General features: G+C 42.9%; 1 protein-coding gene across 1 annotated transcript in view; it reads left to right on the top strand.

The window, feature by feature from the left end:
* Positions 1-19,572, top strand: part of LOC115332385 — a 121,297-nt gene extending 101,725 nt beyond the window's left edge. Inside the window, exons 10-11 of the mRNA XM_040211281.1 lie at positions 17,403-17,418; positions 19,493-19,572. Of these exons, the coding sequence (XP_040067215.1) occupies positions 17,403-17,418; positions 19,493-19,572 (96 nt within the window). The remainder of the gene's footprint in view (positions 1-17,402; positions 17,419-19,492) is intronic.
* The last annotated feature ends 631 nt before the right edge of the window (positions 19,573-20,203 follow it).

Genomic DNA, 20,203 nt, shown 5'->3' with positions numbered 1-20,203 from the left:
TGCGTTACTAGTAAATCTGTTACTTGTAACGCGTTACCGCCAAGACTGCATACACTACGCGTACCACAACCATCATCTGGACATATGCAACAAGCGCATACACATACACAGCACATAAAAACATGACGCAAACAGCACACTATCCCCTTATTTATTTATTTTTATCCCAAACTATCCCGAATATTTTTCTTGTGAAGAAAATCTAAGGAGCAACGTGAGTGCGTCACGCGTTACTGTTTTGAGAAAGTAACGAGTACGTGCATACGTTACAGAAAAAACTATGCGTTACTAGTAATTCCGTTACTTGTAACGCGTTACCGCCAAGACTGCATACACTACGCGTACCACAACCATCATCTGGACATATGCAGCAAGCTCATACACATACACAGTACATAAAAACATGACGCAAACAGCACACTATCCCCTTATTTATTTATATTTATCCCAAACTATCCCGAATTTTTTTCTTGTGAAGAAAATGTAAGGAGCAACGTGAGTGCGTCACGCGTTACTGTTTTGAGAAAGTAACGAGTACGTGCATACGTTACAGAAAAAAACTATGCGTTACTAGTAAATTCGTTACTTGTAACGCGTTACCACCAAGACTGCATACACTACGCGTACCACAACCATCATCTGGACATATGCAACAAGCTCATACACATACACAGCTCATAAAAACATGACGCAAACAGCACACTATCCCCTTATTTATTTTTTTTATCCCAAACTATCGCGAATTTTTTTCTTGTGAAGAAAATGTAAGGAGCAACGTGAGTGCGTCACCCGTTACTGTTTTGAGAAAGTAACGAGTACGTGCATACGTTACAAAAAAAACTATGCGTTACTAGTAAATCCGTTACTTGTAACGCGTTACCGCCAAGACTGCATACACTACGCGTACCACAACCATCATCTGGACATATGCAACAAGCTCATACACATACACAGCACATAAAAACATGACGCAAACAGCACACTATCCCCTTATTTATTTATTTTTATCCCAAACTATCCCGAATGTTTTTCTTGTGATGAAAATGGAAGGAGCAACGTGAGTGCGTCACCCGTTACTGTTTTGAGAAAGTAACGAGTACGTGCATACGTTACAAAAGAATTATGCGTTACTAGTAAATCCGTTACTTGTAACGCGTTACCGCCAAGACTGCATACACTACGCGTACCACAACCATCATCTGGACATATGCAACAAGCTCATACACATACACAGCACATAAAAACATGACGCAAACAGCACACTATCCCCTTATTTATTTATTTTTATCCCAAACTATCCCGAATTTTTTTCTTGTGAAGAAAATGTAAGGAGCAACGTGAGTGCGTCACCGGTTACTGTTTTGAGAAAGTAACGAGTACGTGCATACGTTACAAAAAAAACTATGCGTTACTAGTAAATCCGTTACTTGTAACGCGTTACCGCCAAGACTGCATACACTACGCGTACCACAACCATCATCTGGACATATGCAACAAGCTCATACACATACACGGCACATAAAAACATGACGCAAACAGCACACTATCCCCTTATTTATTTATTTTTATCCCAAACTATCCCGAATATTTTTCTTGTGAAGAAAATCTAAGGAGCAACGTGAGTGCGTCACGCGTTACTGTTTTGAGAAAGTAACGAGTACGTGCATACGTTACAGAAAAAACTATGCGTTACTAGTAATTCCGTTACTTGTAACGCGTTACCGCCAAGACTGCATACACTACGCGTACCACAACCATCATCTGGACATATGCAGCAAGCTCATACACATACACAGTACATAAAAACATGACGCAAACAGCACACTATCCCCTTATTTATTTATATTTATCCCAAACTATCCCGAATTTTTTTCTTGTGAAGAAAATGTAAGGAGCAACGTGAGTGCGTCACGCGTTACTGTTTTGAGAAAGTAACGAGTACGTGCATACGTTACAGAAAAAAACTATGCGTTACTAGTAAATTCGTTACTTGTAACGCGTTACCACCAAGACTGCATACACTACGCGTACCACAACCATCATCTGGACATATGCAACAAGCTCATACACATACACAGCTCATAAAAACATGACGCAAACAGCACACTATCCCCTTATTTATTTTTTTTATCCCAAACTATCGCGAATTTTTTTCTTGTGAAGAAAATGTAAGGAGCAACGTGAGTGCGTCACCCGTTACTGTTTTGAGAAAGTAACGAGTACGTGCATACGTTACAAAAAAAACTATGCGTTACTAGTAAATCCGTTACTTGTAACGCGTTACCGCCAAGACTGCATACACTACGCGTACCACAACCATCATCTGGACATATGCAACAAGCTCATACACATACACAGCACATAAAAACATGACGCAAACAGCACACTATCCCCTTATTTATTTATTTTTATCCCAAACTATCCCGAATGTTTTTCTTGTGATGAAAATGGAAGGAGCAACGTGAGTGCGTCACCCGTTACTGTTTTGAGAAAGTAACGAGTACGTGCATACGTTACAAAAGAATTATGCGTTACTAGTAAATCCGTTACTTGTAACGCGTTACCGCCAAGACTGCATACACTACGCGTACCACAACCATCATCTGGACATATGCAACAAGCTCATACACATACACAGCACATAAAACATGACGCAAACAGCACACTATCCCCTTATTTATTTATTTTTATCCCAAACTATCCCGAATTTTTTTCTTGTGAAGAAAATGTAAGGAGCAACGTGAGTGCGTCACCGGTTACTGTTTTGTGAAAGTAACGAGTTCGTGCATACGTTACAAAAAAAACTATGCGTTACTAGTAAATCCGTTACTTGTAACGCGTTACCGCCAAGACTGCATACACTACGCGTACCACAACCATCATCTGGACATATTCAACAAGCTCATACACATACACAGCACATAAAAGCATGACGCAAACAGCACACTATCCCCTTATTTATTTATTTTTATCCCAAACTATCCCAAATTTTTTTCTTGTGAAGAAAATGTAAGGAGCAACGTGAGTGCGTCACCCGTTACTGTTTTGAGAAAGTAACGAGTACATGCATACGTTACCAAAAAAACTATGCGTTACTAGTAAATCCGTTACTTGTAACGCGTTACCGCCAAGACTGCATACACTACGCGTACCACAACCATCATCTGGACATATGCAACAAGCGCATACACATACACAGCACATAAAAACATGACGCAAACAGCACACTATCCCCTTATTTATTTATTTTTATCCCAAACTATCGCGAATTTTTTTCTTGTGAAGAAAATGTAAGGAGCAACGTGAGTGCGTCACCCGTTACTGTTTTGAGAAAGTAACGAGTACGTGCATACGTTACAAAAAAAAACTATGCGTTACTAGTAAATCCGTTACCTCTAACGCGTTACCGCCAAGACTGCATACACTACGCGTACCACAACCATCATCTGGACATATGCAACAAGCGCATACACATACACAGCACATAAAAGCATGACGCAAACAGCACACTATCCCCTTATTTATTTATTTTTATCCCAAACTATCCCGAATTTTTTTCTTGTGAAGAAAATGTAAGGAGCAACGTGAGTGCGTCACCCGTTACTGTTTTGAGAAAGTAACGAGTACGTGCATACGTTACAAAAAAAACTATGCGTTACTAGTAAATCCGTTACTTGTAACGCGTTACCGCCAAGACTGCATACACTACGCGTACCACAACCATCATCTGGACATATGCAACAAGCGCATACACATACACAGCACATAAAAGCATGACGCAAACAGCACACTATCCCCTTATTTATTTATTTTTATCCCAAACTATCCCGAATTTTTTTCTTGTGAAGAAAATGTAAGGAGCAACGTGAGTGCGTCACCCGTTACTGTTTTGAGAAAGTAACGAGTACGTGCATACGTTACAAAAAAAACTATGCGTTACTAGTAAATCCGTTACTTGTAACGCGTTACCGCCAAGACTGCATACACTACGCGTACCACAACCATCATCTGGACATATGCAACAAGCTCATACACATACACAGCACATAAAAACATGACGCAAACAGCACGCTATCCGCTTATTTTTTTATTTTTATCCCAAACTATCCCGAATTTTTTTCTTGTGAAGAAAATATAAGGAGCAACGTGAGTGCGTCACCCGTTACTGTTTTGAGAAAGTAACGAGTACGTGCATACGTTACAAAAAAACTATGCGTTACTAGTAAATCCGTTACTTGTAACGCGTTACCGCCAAGACTGCATACAATAGGCGTACCACAACCATCATCTGGACATATGCAACAAGCTCATACACATACACAGCACATAAAAACATGACGCAAACAGCACACTATCCCCTTATTTATTTATTTTTATCCCAAACTATCCCGAATTATTTTCTTGTGAAGAAAATGTAAGGAGCAACGTGAGTGCGTCACGCGTTACTGTTTTGAGAAAGTAACGAGTTTGTGCATACGTTACAAAAAAAACTATGCGTTACTAGTAAATCCGTTACTTGTAACGCGTTACCGCCAAGACTGCATACACTACGCGTACCACAACCATCATCTGGACATATGCAACAAGCGCATACACATACACAGCACATAAAAACATGACGCAAACAGCACACTATCCCCTTATTTATTTATTTTTATCCGAAACTATCCCGAATTTTTTTCTTGTGAAGAAAATGTAAGGAGCAACGTGAGTGCGTCACCCATTACTGTTTTGAGAAAGTAACGAGTACGTGCATACGTTACAAAAAAACTATGCGTTACTAGTAAATCCGTTACTTGTAACGCGTTACCGCCAAGACTGCATACACTACGCGTACCACAACCATCATCTGGACATATGCAACAAGCGCATACACATACACAGCACATAAAAACATGACGCAAACAGCACACTATCCCCTTATTTATTTATTTTTATCCCAAACTATCCCGAATTTTTTTTTGTGAAGAAAATGTAAAGAGCAACGTGAGTGCGTCACCCGTTACTGTTTTGAAAAAGTAACGAGCACGTGCATACGTTACAGAAAAAAACTATGCGTTACTAGTAATTCCGTTACTTGTAACGCGTTACCGCCAAGACTGCATACACTACGCGTACCACAACCATCATCTGGACATATGCAACAAGAGCATACACATACATACACAGCACATAAAAACATGACGCAAATAGCACTCTATCCCCTTATTTATTTATTTTTATCCCACACTATCCCGAATTTTTTACTTTATGGAAAAAAACAAGTGGTACAAATTCCATATAAAATTGCACAGCCGCAGATTTGGCAGCGCACATTAAAATTCCCGCATCTCGAGAAGAGGGCCACACACGCACAGCCACTCGGGCTTTGGCTCGCCGGCCGAAAAAACGCTCTCAACACACTTCACGAGGTTGAAAAAATAAAACCGAACTTCTTAACGCAGTTGCGTCGGCATGCTCACTGCCATACGCCAATGTCATAAGCTGAAAAGCCCCAGAAGAAAAAAATATGTCATGCGGTACATTGTCATCGTTCCTCACGTCCAAAAAACGTGTGCCCATTGAAATGGAGAACTGTTTCTTTAGCGTGCTTTGGAAGACATGCCCAAAAATAAAGCTTCAAAACAGAAAACAAATACATGTTCAATGGTCTCCGGTTCTTTGCATATAAGACAGTCAAAAGACCAGGGCATTCCTAGCCCCTTTTCTCTTATAGCCACGCCTTCACAGGTAAAGTGTTGCTGTGCAATAAAAAAAAAAAAAAAGTTTTCGCCGAAGGGGGTATGCCCATGCGCTTCAGTCACTTCCTAACGTCTTAGGCACCATTAAAAGCAACAGCACGATACATTGGGATGGGAAATAAACTGATCAGCAAGTCACGCCTGAGTGTTTTCTTGCTTAGAACAAAGAGGTATACTAAGGAAAAACGCGCATTAAAAGAAAGGACTGCGTCGACAACTTCTTTCTGGAAGCCAACGAGTCTCATTTGCTCGCCGTCACACAAAGATGCAAGAAAGAAACGAATATGAGCCGCCAGTTTTACTTAGATAACTGTACTTATAAATAGTTGTTTGTGATCGCACAAAAAGAAGAAACGGAACACAATTTGCCTTACAATCAAATGCGACAACCCCAACCCCCCATCGCGTATGCGGTGAAACAAATTGTCACGTCTCATTGGTTCCTAACACGAGCTCCAAATAAGCTTCGCAAAAACTCGATGTAACTTTTGTATAGGGTATTTACCCTCGCACAATGGATGGCCTGCAGGACATATCACACTTTAGAAATCAGAAACACGTTTCAGACCGTCGCTTGAGCAAGAATCGGCAGATCACGCCTCTTCCAGCACGAAGCGCGCCTGTCGAGGCCGGTGGTGACGCCCGACCAATATTGTTTGTACTCCCGGTAGCAATTGAGAGGCACGCCAAGGTATGTGCTCGGTACGCTGTCCCACCCCATACCTTCGTACACCAAAGGCGTCGTGGCCCATGCCAAAAGCCTCGACACTTTGACCAATTTACGGCAGCCCCTGTAGCCTCACAAAACCTATTGGCCAAAGTCGCCGCAGCACTCACGCTCCTCTTGTCGCTACAAAAAACAGCTACGTCGTCGGCGTAGTTCATGACTTTCACTACCACGTTTCCCAGCCGGAAGGCGCTACACTGTTCACTGTTTAAAACACTCAGACAAAATAGCTCCAAGTACAAATTGAAAAATAAAGGTGACAAGGGGCATCCTTGTCTGACAGAAACACGAACGGTTATCACATCGGTTAACTCCTAGTTCACGATGAGCCGGATAGTGCAATCTTCGTACGCCATTCTTGCCCCCCCCCCCCCCTCCCAAAATAACGGAGTCAACATTGACTTGCTCTAAAACATCAAAGAGTACATCGTGTTTAACGCGATCAAATGCTTTATCGAAGTAGATCTGATGCATGGCGGCCTGGCCGTTGCCGTTATCACACGCCTCCAGAACGCCGCGAGCTACGTGAATGTTTGTTGTGATAGAGCGGCCCTGAATCCCACAAGTCTGATGATCCCCGATCAGTTGGCGGGCTACGCCTTAAAACCGGCGAGCGAAGATTTTCGCGAAGATTTTGTAGTCGACGTTTCAGTGTTATCGGCCGATAACCTTTTACTTTACGTAGTTTATCGTCGTCATCACTTTATTGGAATAAGTACGGTGTATGCTCTCCCGAAAGAACTCGGCAGCGTTTTACGCTCGTACACATGGGAAAATACTCGCAACCAAACCACGTCTACTGAGTTTTTTAACATCTTGTAGAACTCCGCCCCTATGCCATTTTGCCCCGGCGTTTTTGCGTTCGGCAAATGTTCGATGGCCCAATGCACCTCCTCTACAGAAATGGGTTCTACGAGCCTTTCCCTCTCTTCTGCGTCGGACTGGAAAAGAGACTCTAGTAGACTCCCGCACGTGGGGTCTTTCCTCCCTTTGGTTTAGCTAATAAATAGCTGCCGGTAATGTTCCACGAAGGCCTTCTGGAATACAGTCAGGCTCGTGCTGCTCGCCCCCCCCCCCCCCCCCCCCCCCCACGATATTCTACTTCCCTTATCTCGTTGTGGAGCACGTAACTCTTCTCCTCGGCCAAGGCACGTCTATACTTCGTCTCATCCTACGATCGACTAAAGGCGAAAGCCACGAGGCGCCAGGTCCAATCACGTTCCACGCTAAACTGTGACATGCTTAACGATGATTAAGACTGAACCAAAATGGCTCCGAATCTAAAAACGCTACGTCATTTCTGTAGTTTCGACACTGCAAAGAGCCAGTACGTCGTGGCTTTCTTTGCAATGTAAAATTGTTGAGTCGCTGATTGCTCCTTGCGAAACACTGTCAGCCCGTTCCCATCAGTGATCGGAGAAGCGGGCACCGACACGTGCATCGAAGCGAAATACCACGCAATCTCTAAGTTTCTCGCGATTGGATCTGGCGGTTCGTAGCTTCTGCCTTTAGTCCATCGTAGGGTGAGACGAAGCATAGTCGATTGCTCGTTTAGTAAGAACTTCTCCGAGCGAGCTCGCACTACGGCTCCCCGGAACCGCTCGCGGTGCAACTCATCTATGCGTTCTTTTACTCCCTCTACATCTTTAAGTCCAGTACAAGAATTCTCACACTCGGCTCTCAACAGGGCCGCTAAATCGGCGGTTAAACTGTCCTCAGCAAAGCCTGCTTCAAAAGCTGAGATAGGGATCTTTCCATCGCAATCATTTAAATCTCTTGCTTAAAGAGCTCCCAAAACTCAAAGATTCCCCCTCGCTCTTTCAAAAGAGCTCTCACAAGTTTTATCTGCCGCCTTTACAAAGGCTTCGTCGTTGTGGAGCTTTGCATAAAACTTACAGAGCCTACAGCTGAATGGCTTCGGCGACGCCTTTTCGCCTATAGTTGTCGAAAGAAAAGAGTGATCCAAACAATAAACAGGCATGACGCGGTACTTTCTTAACGTGGCTGCAACAGAAGCCGACACGTACACCCTATCTACTCGCGCACGTGAGGACGCCTAGAAATGTGTGAAACGAATCTCTGACGTTTCGTTTCTCACAGTTCCGGCGTCCACCAAATCATAGTCATCGATCAAATCACTGAATACCGGAATACTCCTACTTGTGCGTTGCCAAGACGGCGACCTGTCCGCTGTTCGGATAACACAATTAAGATCCCCACACAATACGGCTATTCTATCACACTCCAGAAAACGGCGCAAGCCGTAAAAAAGTCAAAACTGTCGTTCACTGTACTGGGAGCATAAAAACCAATAAACCGTCATTGAACTGCTGAAAATTAAAACAAAAATCGCACAAAATAAAGCGCCGCTTCTGGTCGGTGGTGACAGCCCACTCCGACAAGGATAGGGACTTACTCAAGAACAAAAAGCAAACCCCCGAAGCGCCGAGGGCCGGCGTGACACAAGGTTCATAAGATGTTAAAAAACGCTCTAGCGCGGTCGCTACCTGCTATTCCTCAGCCATCCTAGTCTCCTGCACCGCCATGAAATCGTGTCTCTCTTTGATGAGCAGACGCTGTACTTGGTACTGTTTTCTGCGCGTGCCTAGTCCTCGAACATTTAGCGTTGCGACTTTGATGGCTTTGCGGACGTACAGATCATGCAGGGCGTGGTGTAGCACTTGCCTTAGCCTCGCAAAATAGTCCCTGATACCAGGCGTTGCCGCCTTACTTGCTGTCGGGGTGTCGACGGTCGTCTGGGGGAACGTTATGTTCCGACTTGTACCGACCGCGCATGCCCACCCCAACCACGGGTTGGGGTTGGGGGTCATCCCCGTCGTCGCGTCCGTCTCTTCGAGGCTTCGCTTGGTGGAGTCTGTCGTTTCGTCCATGTGCTCGTTGCCTTTGGGAGCCTTAGTGGTCGTCATGGAACAGGCCGTAGGTGAAGCATCCACGTTCACAAGCGGCGTCGCCAGAAAGAGAGGAACACCTGGGCTTTACTTAGAAGAGGCGTGAGCCGTCCCGGCCGGGTCTTCCGCCACGATGACTGGTGGGAGCGTGGCGTCTCCGACGCGAAACCCCTGCTGCTCATTAGGCTGCGGTCCAGTCCTTGGACAGCCTGCTATGCCTCCATTGTTTCCATGATCAAGGGCGTAAGGTCGCCTGCCACGGCCCCACCTTTGACGCCGGCGTAGGTCTTGACACACCCGTCCCCGTAGGACCAAGACGATAGCACACCGAACACTTTGGCGAGAGACAGTAGGGAGTTTTAGGGAACCGTTTTTGCACATCCGATACGATACGATGGGCCCTCCGGTACGAACTGCGCATGCGCTTGCATTCTGCGATCTTACCGTAATGCGCTGGTCGAACCGTAAGGCACGACCGGCACGACCAATGGCCGACATGGACAGTCTCGCTTGGTTAGCAAAACGGCGATTTCGCTGGCGGAGATAGCGTGCCGAGGCTCCAAACTTAAATAAAATAAATCGTGGCAGTGCCTGGCAGGAGCGCCATGTGTGACAGCTAGTCGATAAAGTTTAAGTCAGCAAATAAGAAAAAAAATAAAAAAAACAAAACGTAATAGGACTTTTTTAATAGAAATAAATTGGTATTTAGCATAAAGAAATCTAGTCTGCTCAGTGGTTCAGTGGATTGGAGCGCCGATTTCTTGAGCTCGTAGAGGAGCTGCATTGAATTCGAGTTCGAATCCCGCTTGCCCACACTTTATTTTTTTTACATATTATAAGTTTTTTTTTTTTTTTTTTTTTTTTTTTTAGAAACATTGAATGTGCATTTCGAGCACTTATCACCCGTTTTTTACAGCTGCTGTTATGACTGAGGATTATCTGTAGTGGCAACAGAGTGAGCAACAGCCTTGTGCATCAAAGCTCTGGATACATTTTAGTTTAAAAATGTTGCATGAATTGAAAATTTCTGTACAAATGCTAATCACATATATCCTATAAAACGAGCCCTTTGAATATTGGGTGATAGTTTTAATAACTGCGCAGCAGTAAAGTTACAGGTTTTCCTTTATATTTTATTCGTGATCGTACCGTACACGGCGCAACGATCGGTACGCGGGCGTACGACCGTGATCGTCAGCTATCTGTACCGTAAGAGAGCAACATGAGCGCCGCATCTACCTCCGTCCCTCCGCCTCCTCCTCGCAAGCGGTTTACAACAGAAGACAACATCCTTCTGCTTCGGGAGGTGCTAGGCGCTACTCCTTTTTCACTCCAGCCCTTTGGAATGACCCAGCGTTGAAAAAGAACTTGTCGTTGCGAGGAGCGAAGAAACGGATTGACCTCCTCGTAAATAAAAATAGAGATTTGAGATGTACTGAAAGATACGTCATTCTAAAGATATACACACTGTATGGAAAAAAAAACAGAAATCATTACATTCCTTCTTTATTTAACGAGCTCCCAGAGTTCCTTATGAATATAGAATCCACTAGGGTACTAAAAAGGAAACTAAGGAATTGGTGTCAAGCATCTGAGCTGTAGATATCGTAGCCTAACCGTTGGAGATATTTCGTACTTTTAATTCATGGTTGCGTGAGTAGACTTGGCTATAAACACCTATATTTCATGCTCTAAAGTGTTCCTTTTTGTATTTATTTGTGCTGCTAATTTTGTGTTCCTTCTAATTTTTTTTTGTGCTGCGGAGTGTTTTCTTTTTTTTTTGTAACAACATGTATTCTAGTTGGTCGCCGGGCGCGACCAACTAGAATCCCTCGGCACGCCAGTTTTCGCGAGATACTTCGACCACTTTCTCGTACGGCTCGAAGGGCGCGCTCACCGCTTCGTCGGGGACCTGGAAGGGGAACCAGTGAACCCGAAGGCGCACCTCGGTGGAGCAGGGGTCGATGACGGCGCACCGTAGGTTCTTGATGGTGAGCTCCCCTAAGTTCACCAGGCGCTTAATCGCCTCTGACGTTCGAAGGGTAGCCAGCCACACATGATTCATGTGATATGCGCCCAACGAGACAATATCAAACAAAAGAGCGGTGCGCTTCAATTCCTGGCGAAGGTCTTCAATTCTGTGGAGATGCCCCTTGATGTCGCAATGCAACAGGACAGAGTTTACACAGGTTGCACCGCTAGGTACTGGTGGCAGTACAATCCTGTATTCTACCATAGAAAGTACGGTGGAAAAAGGCAAACTACCACGGCAGCCAAGGGCCGTCCCTTAGCAAAAAGAGGCCGTACTTCAAACGAAGTTGAAAGATATTTAGGACGAATATTCATTTCGTATTTATTCTGTATTATTTTGGCCGCATTCGAAATACGCGCGTAATGCATTCAAAATACATTATAAATATGAATCAAAAAATATTTTAGATATACCAAAAATATTATTCCTTCACACTCAAGATGCCATTTCTGGATTAAAAACCGGTTACACAATTTTTTTTTTTTATTTTCGAGTTTGTCAGCAAATGGTGTCCCTGTGGCATTTGAAGGCACTACTAAATACATCTCACAAAGTCACATTAGAAACGAACACAAACACAAACACCATGAAGCACTGAAGAGCTCATTCACAGTCCCGTTGACTGCTCTAGAGCCTTATATAGCCTACATATTGAAGGTAATAATTTTTTCGGTGACAACCTCTGCGCTTATTAAGGTTACAAGTATTCGATCTTCTCCTCGGGAGTCTGTCAAGGGGGAAACAGTGTTTTGAAGTTCGTGGACGATATCTCTTACTAAAAGGCATTGGTACAACTAATAACAATTCGGCACAGTCCCTAAAACAATAGCCACACAAACGGCTCATAAAATACATGTTATTGCTTCTCTGCGTAGCACCACTCAGGGCGAAGCGAATCAAGGCAGTTTCTTTACTTTAAAATACTGTAAACGACTTTATTTTCGTGAGGACCTAATTCTCGCAAAGTTGGCGAATCGCCTACAATTTCGAAAAATAGGTCCCGTGAACAATTCCGGCAAAATGTAAAAACATTAAAATCTATATTGCAATCCCAGCGCGTCGCGAAAATTAGAATTTGCGAATTATTCCAAAACTCCAACTTCGATCTAAATAGCGAAATATTGAGCCCGCGAAAAATAAATATTTTACAGTAGTTGTTTTGCCTTTCCTTTTTAGTAGTTGACTATTTAATATGGTAGTTAATGTCACTGTATTAAAGTCACTATTCACATCACGAACAATGGTGAGTATACACGTTCAGTGAACTAACATTGTGCTAACAAAACCACGCCAAACGTATCTGTTCACAGCACCTGCTGAAGCTTTCCAGCATCAGCAAATGTTGTGGTTGTACTTCCCGAACCCCGTTTGTGATTGGTGTGCAAGGAACTGATCAGGTGTGTTCTTGATAGAAAAAAGGAAACAATAACATAAACTGGGCTGATTTATCAGTGCGATGCTGCGCAATTCAATTGCCAAACTAATCAAATGTATTTAGGCGCTTCAGTGTACTCCATATCTGCTTGAAGTGAACTTCAGAAGGGGAGCTTTTAAATATTTTGGTAGTTTAAGTCAAACTACCAAAGTATTGCAGTCAAAAGGTACTTAGAGTATAACACAACAGTATTTACGATTTTCAGGTATTTTAAGAGTATTCTGCACGTATTCTTGATTGCTCCATTTTTTTAGGGTTGAAGTATACTTTGCATGAATTAAATAAATATTTCAAGAAATATATGTGAAAGGTATTTTGTGCCTATTAATTTAGTATTTACATATTTCAAAACACATGAAGGGAACTTCAAATGTAGTTTAAGTAAAGATATTTTAAAATGATTTTTAGAAGTATATTTTAGTACTAAGTAACAAAAAAAGAAGTTTATATTTTCGGTATATTTTTCGTGTACTTACAACTATGAATTGTATTTCAAATACACTCAAATTAGAAAGTGGTATATTTAAAACGTATTAGTTTTCGCTAAGGGGTTATCGCCGCTCCGGAGGAGCTAGTCATTCTGCGACCGCCGCTATAGGAAGCCGGAAACAAAATCACACTACCCCGATTACTACTTGCGACCTCTCCGCTTCAGCCTTTTATACTCTTCGTTTTGAATGTACAGATTTTCTCGAAGAGCACCGAAGCAATGAATAATATTCCCAGCATGATGATTTTTTGTCATTAATGTCATGCCTCCGAAAGTATTTTGAACGACGCAGGGGACGAATTTTTTAGAAGTAAATAACGCCTATGCCGTAATTTCCTGAAAGCTGATAAAACAAGCCACTCCACTGCGGTTCCCAGAGATGTGTTTGCATCGCCACACAGCACGTCATAAAACGGCTAGAAAGACGCCAGTTTTTCTATTGTAGTATTTGCTGTCGTTTTGTGCTGTTTCCGTGCGGCTGCAATTGTCGTCTTGAATTAATCTCTGTAGAGGGGATATTCACTTCGTTGGAAGCGATGCATTGCGGACAAAGAAAATATTTTTCAGCCAACATGAATACGGTCCAAGCCGCGATTTGCGGCAGGATTTAAGTGCGTAAATCTACGCCGTCGTAAGCTCTAAAACTTCCAGCGCTCATCCCATCATCCAGTTAGGAAGCAGTTTCTCCAGTTACCGTACGATAAATAAACTTCAAAATACATATTAGCTTTTTTGACGAATTTAGTTTCTTAATACTAAAACTGGCGAATGTAAATATACGTGCTTTCCGTCATATTTCAAGACTGCTCGATCCCCCGTCCAGATCGCAATTGCTCTCGGGGTGTGGACAACACGAAGTTTGCAGACGACAGTCACATTTAATACTACACAACGGGAGTTACGTTTAAGACCAACGTTACAACATTACTATCCACAGATCGATCGATTTCACCGTAAGCACTCAAGTGACCTTATACTCTTTAATTTAAAGCAAGATGACAACCTGCGACGATTTACGTTACCCACCTTGCTGTTAACTTACGGATACGCGAACACATGGAAACATCAAAGACAATTCTAGTTTTGTTTGTTCACAACGCATAACACTGCCATCGTGATGTTGCTGCTAGGTTGCTGTCACGCAGAAATTCAAAAGCAGGTTGATGGTCGGTGTGCACTCAGCATAACAAAACGGAGCCGAACGCAGCACAGAAGACAGGAAGGCATCCGCCAGCAGCATCTGCCAGTCTTTGACGCAGTTTCCGCGATTTTTATAACGTCGTCAAAGGCGTCACGTCGTTCGGCATGGTTTCGAAATTCGGAAAAGGCCATCTTAGCCCAGTTTACGTATCGCTGCTGGAAATGCCCCCGAACTAAGCTGTTTGTAAAGGCTTTGCTTTCTGGTTTGACAAAATTAGTTGTAAACTCGTCAATGCACCCAATATGTTCCGGGATTTGGGGCTGGGAGACGGGATTACAGCCGGCCTTTGCGGCCGCTGAATCCCGATCAACGCAAAAATGTTTAGCGATGTGCTCTAAAAACGAAACCATAAAAAGATGGGGCGGAAAGGCGGAATTTCTTCCCGCGTGCCTGGGGGAGAAAAATCTCTCGTTCCTCTCTTCGTCTCCTGTGTGCTTGGATGCGTCAGTGGAAGAGAGGAGAACGCGCCGTTTCTAATTTTTTTTTCTTTCTTTTTCTTTTCTGAGAGTACATGCACTGAAAGATCACACATTTACAGGGTGATAACTAGCGAAAAACAGCGCAAAAATGACGAAGAGAGTTGGAAAACCTATACACGACAAGCCCCGATTTAGAACTGACATTTAATATGAAGAAACATAAAGCCATCGAACCACCACAAACACCGAACACTTTCTGTATGCCTAACTTATAAGGGTATTTACAAGCTTGCTTCGAAACGACACATGTGCATGATCTTTCTGCTAAACAAAGCAATAGACCGAGGGCTGATACACACTCCCTCCTCGCACCCTGATATGCTGAAGGCCTCCTCAATCCCCCATTACTTTGATTAGTTTGCCGCGTCCCTATCGAAGTGTTAGTAAATCGTGGAACACACCCGTACCCGTCACTGTGCACCGCCATATGTCCGGAAGAGGAATACCTTACAGGGATACCTTGGCGGCCATTGGGAGGTACACCGTGACAAGTACGGGTGTTTTCCACGCTTTACAAACAATGAATTGTGACGCCGCACACTAATAAAAAGATCAAGCAAATAGCCGAGGTGCTCACCATGTCACGATGCAAGAGAGGGCATGTGTGTCAGCTTTCCGTCCATCGCCTTGTCTAGGAGCAATATTTCGTACGTAGGTCGTTTTGAAGCGAGTTTTTAAATACCTTGGTAACATAGGTATATAAGCAGTGTTTTGTGTTTTTCAACTGCTTTATATTTCTTTATGTTAAAATCCAGTTTTAAGTCAGCGCTTGTCATGTCTACTCCTGTCGCTCCTCCTCCGTGTCTTGCGCTGTTTTTCGTTAGTAATGAATCACCAACTCACCCAAGTTTCCACACCTATAGGCTTTTAACAGCGATAAAATTGATGGTGCGGAATGCCCGTTGAAAAAAAAACTGCGGACGCTTGAATCTAGCGCGCACTCAGCAGCCATGGACTCAGCTTTTGTCGCCGGTGATTAAATAAGAATTCATTTATTTTCCAACCAACACAATGTTCGGGGAGGCAAGTTAAAAAAGGCCGTTTATGGCCGATTCACACGGCGGACTGATGCGCGGGCGGATTGATCACGTGACGACATGTCCGCGGTTAGTCCGTCTCCCAAGTGCATTCACACGAGCGAGACGACGATAGGACGCCAGCGCGGACGGAGTGAACCTGTTCGTCACCCCACAGTGCAGCGGAACTCCAACTTCGCATCGTGAAACCTTTGTCCAAAAGACAAATCGCAATTTGCTACCGGGATAAAAAATCGTACGCCGCTGTTACGCACAGTTCGTGAGAGAACACCGTGATAGTCTTCGCGCAAAGAGCCACTAACTCTACTGACCCAAGGCATGGCAGTGAAACAGGTGTGGCCCTGCTCGAGAAGGCTTTGTCGTAGTACCGACGAAGTTTGCGGCTCTTGTAGGGGTGTTTGGAGATGCCTTCACGCACTCAACGTTCGTGCAAAACACTCAAGTACATTATAGCCATTTTGACGGATTTTTTTTTTTTGACACAGACTCGGAAGTGTACTGAAGAGAGAGGGAGAGAATGAAGGGTTTATTAGCAAGCACAGGGAGGTTAATCTAAACATAGGTTCTGGTTGGCTACTGTGTACTGGGCAGAAGGGGGAGGGGTAAGAAAAAGTACGACGATGAAGAAGAAAGATCAGTTGAAGTTGTAAATGAGGGTGAGCAATGGTAAAAATGTTCAAAATCTCACTGCCACTTTAAAGCAACCTACAACGTGTTTGATTACTCCATCTTCGGGAGGAACACTGCCAAAACTTTCGTGGCCTTGGTGTAGCAGAACCCTGCGTTTGGTCAGCCGGACAAAGTTTCTGCAGTTTCTTTTACGCGTGGAACCATGAATCGCGCGACCGGACTGTCTACTGGGACACTATCGACAGTGTTCTCGACAGAAGCACAATAACATTTCCATGCGCCGAACACAAAGAAGAAACAATTGCCCAGTTGATCCACTACTACATCAGCATACGAATGCGACAGCACTGTAGGCATATTACCACGAGTAGGAACAAACACGCTCAAAGAAAGAAGAAATCAGCAAAGCAGCGCTCGTCTTAGTTTAAGAGCATGGGCGAGAAACACAGGATGGAGGAGATAGCGTTCTTTGGTAGTATGGAGTGAATTCACCTTTTGTGTATATTTTAGAGCAAAATTATTTCTCAGGTATTTTTTTACCTGTAAGACGGGGTGACACCATATTGTGAGAGTATAGATATAGAATGATTTATGTCCTATGATCGCTACTACTGTTTGACGTTCAGTCACTGTGTCATCATGTCAGTCAGTACGTCATCATGCTGTGTCATCATTTCAGTCACTATGTCATCACAAATATAGTTTTGTTTCTGCTCACAAGGTTTGTATGTTTCACAGTACAAGTTGACAGTTTACGCTCCACGGCTATCGCTCAAGACGATTATTGACTCCGTGTTTGGTCAAGCGCGTCGTGGTTCTGAATGTGGTACTACCTGGCGGCCATAGCTTAGTCCGTTCCTGCTGAGCGCAATCATAGGATTAGTTTGCACAGCGCTTATGCAACGCACTACGCACATCACCAAGATTATGGCTCTGAGATGAGAAGTGGGGGCTCATTCTGAACCTGGATTCATCATGGCAAGCTGTTTTTAGCGTGAAACCTTTTATGTGCGGCATTTCCTGAAGCTCGGATTAAAACGTTACCTCAAGGCTCCAAACTGACGGGTTGACGGGTGGAAGAGGACAAGTGAGGTGAATCACGATGGTTGGTTAACGGGAACGTGACGTGACCATTGGGGTAGGCGAAGAGGAGCTCGACCACCTGTGCGAACAGAGAGTGATGAGCTCGACAGTATGGAAATCTCTGAAAAATCGCCAGGCATAATATAGCCCGATTAGAGGTATTATCGCTTCATTCTAGAAAGAAATATCAAGTGTACACCTGGTACGCCTTAATCTATATCAGCCCCATGAACGTAGGCCTCTGGCGGCCGGAAACTAACAGTGTCGCTAAACATTTTGTGATGCTAGAAAGCTTAACGTATGCAACACCTTTGCTTAGCAATTCGCCATAATTTATTTTGGCAAGAAATGTGCCTTAGTATTTACTAGAGATGTTTGATATCTGCAAAGCAAACCAGTATAGCAGTCGTAGCATCTTACCTGACTTATCAAAACTGCTCCTATGACTAGGCGAGTCGTACGTCTTGAGTAACCGCAAAACTAACTTGGCGCCACACAGTGACCATGCAGCTAATCACAAGGGTTGCCATCGTGGCAATGTCGGTACTTTCGGTTTCGCCGTTGACCCCCGAAATAAAACTTTGCTTAGGATATGTACAGAATTACACGAGGCATAAAATAATCGCACCTCTTATTTCAGGGACACTTCCTTTAATAAGATTGCTGTAACCCTAAAATCGAGAAAATGTACCGGAGCTACCCTTTAATAAGCTGTAAAAGGCGCCAAGTAAAAAAGACAACACTTTAAATGTGCAAGGGCTACCTCACGGATTTATGATAATTCCTTTAAAAGTGTGTAATATTATCGTCCTATAGAATATTCATTTCCAAGATTTTTACGTGCGTTTGCGTTCGCGTCTAATCGCGAACGCAAACGCACATGTAAACATGAGCGCATGCATATGTCTGTGCGTTCGTGAGTGCAAGGCGTGAGATCACGTTTGTATGTCTGTTAAATGTGGAGGCAATATTGTTATTGACTTTCTGGGAATACCTTCAATTCAGAAGGTCAACCAAATAAATCCCAGTCTTCCTTTAATTTTTTTGTTAGTTTCAAGAATTGTTAAATTTGACATAATGGCTGTAAAAGCTTCTAAAAACGAGGACGATAACAGGAACAGACACGACTGGACAACATATATACTTATCTTGCAGAGTTTGACGACGTAACACATCAACCTGGTGGATCCGCATCAGATAACATCTTGGTTCTAAAAATTTCAGCACATAACTTTTGTATGGCGTGTTTTAACTTCAAGAACTTTCTGTACACGTAAAACACATAAATACCAAATCAAACAAAGGCATATTCAATGTAAATGCCTTTTACCCCGAGGCGACCGCACACACACACTCACACCCGAACACTCACAACACTTAAACTGCAAATGCCTGATAGAGCTTGTTATGGGTGAGCTTATTACTGGTATGAATTTTTTTGTTCACCTTTTTGAAGCCGCCGAATCTAGAAAACAGGAGTCTATCGAACCAAACCTAAATAAAATTGCCAGAAAGCAACCCCAGTAAACTCTTTCTGCTTGCCAAATGAAATGTTTTAGAAAATGTATAACGCGCAAAAATACGAAAAAGTGACTAACATTTTTGCTTTGTTCGCTGCGACTATGGTTTGCAACAGAATAAAACATCGACAATAATTGCGAGTTAACTATACCTTGTCAAAGGGTCTTTTTGTCGAAAAAATAGCTAACTATTTCCATCTTGTTTCAGGTCTGCCTTCTTTCAAAATGCGTTACGCGTTAAGTCGACCTGTGTCAAGCATGAAAAACGAATGGATTCATCAAGAATAATAAAGATTTCAATGCAGTTTAGTTTACTTTTCTTCGCTTTGCGCATATAGATGAAATTTCTATTTAGATAGGGAAGGGCTTCTTTTGGCAACTTGCTTCTGAGTAAAGAAAAAAGAGTGATCAAGACTTTTTTTTTATGTAGAACAAATAATACAGTGTTTGTAGCGAAAGCTTCATGAATAATTAATAATTATGACTTGGAAAAAGAAAAAATAGGAAACTATGCATTTCACTTTCCTCTGGAAAGTAAAATGCGTTTTTCAACAAATTAAAACAAAATGCTGCTCACTTAACGTTTCTCTACGCAAAATACCAAGTGTTGATTTTACGAGAAATTCGTTTTCAGTGAAAGAGCGTCCACGTGGTAAATTAGGCAGAAACTTAAAGTGAGTACTTGGTAGTTGGTTTCAAGTAACATTTGAGATAATTATTTATGGTATTGCAAATATTATATGCTTCATTCTTTTTAGTTTAGACTAACGGACGTGCACAACCAGTTCTACGAAGTATAACAACAGCGATAAATGTCATATTCACAAAAGTGTCTTCAGTGTGTGTAAATCTTTCAAAGTGTAATTCTCTATTCGTATTTTGAAATAGTTATATATGTTAGAATATATTTTTAATACGT

Source organism: Ixodes scapularis, unplaced genomic scaffold (genome assembly GCF_016920785.2).
Source record: "Ixodes scapularis isolate PalLabHiFi unplaced genomic scaffold, ASM1692078v2 PGA_scaffold4__175_contigs__length_147842914, whole genome shotgun sequence".
Lineage (NCBI taxonomy): Eukaryota > Metazoa > Arthropoda > Arachnida > Ixodida > Ixodidae > Ixodes > Ixodes scapularis.
Note: the sequence above shows the minus strand (reverse complement) of the source record. Positions and strands in the feature narration are given on the sequence as shown.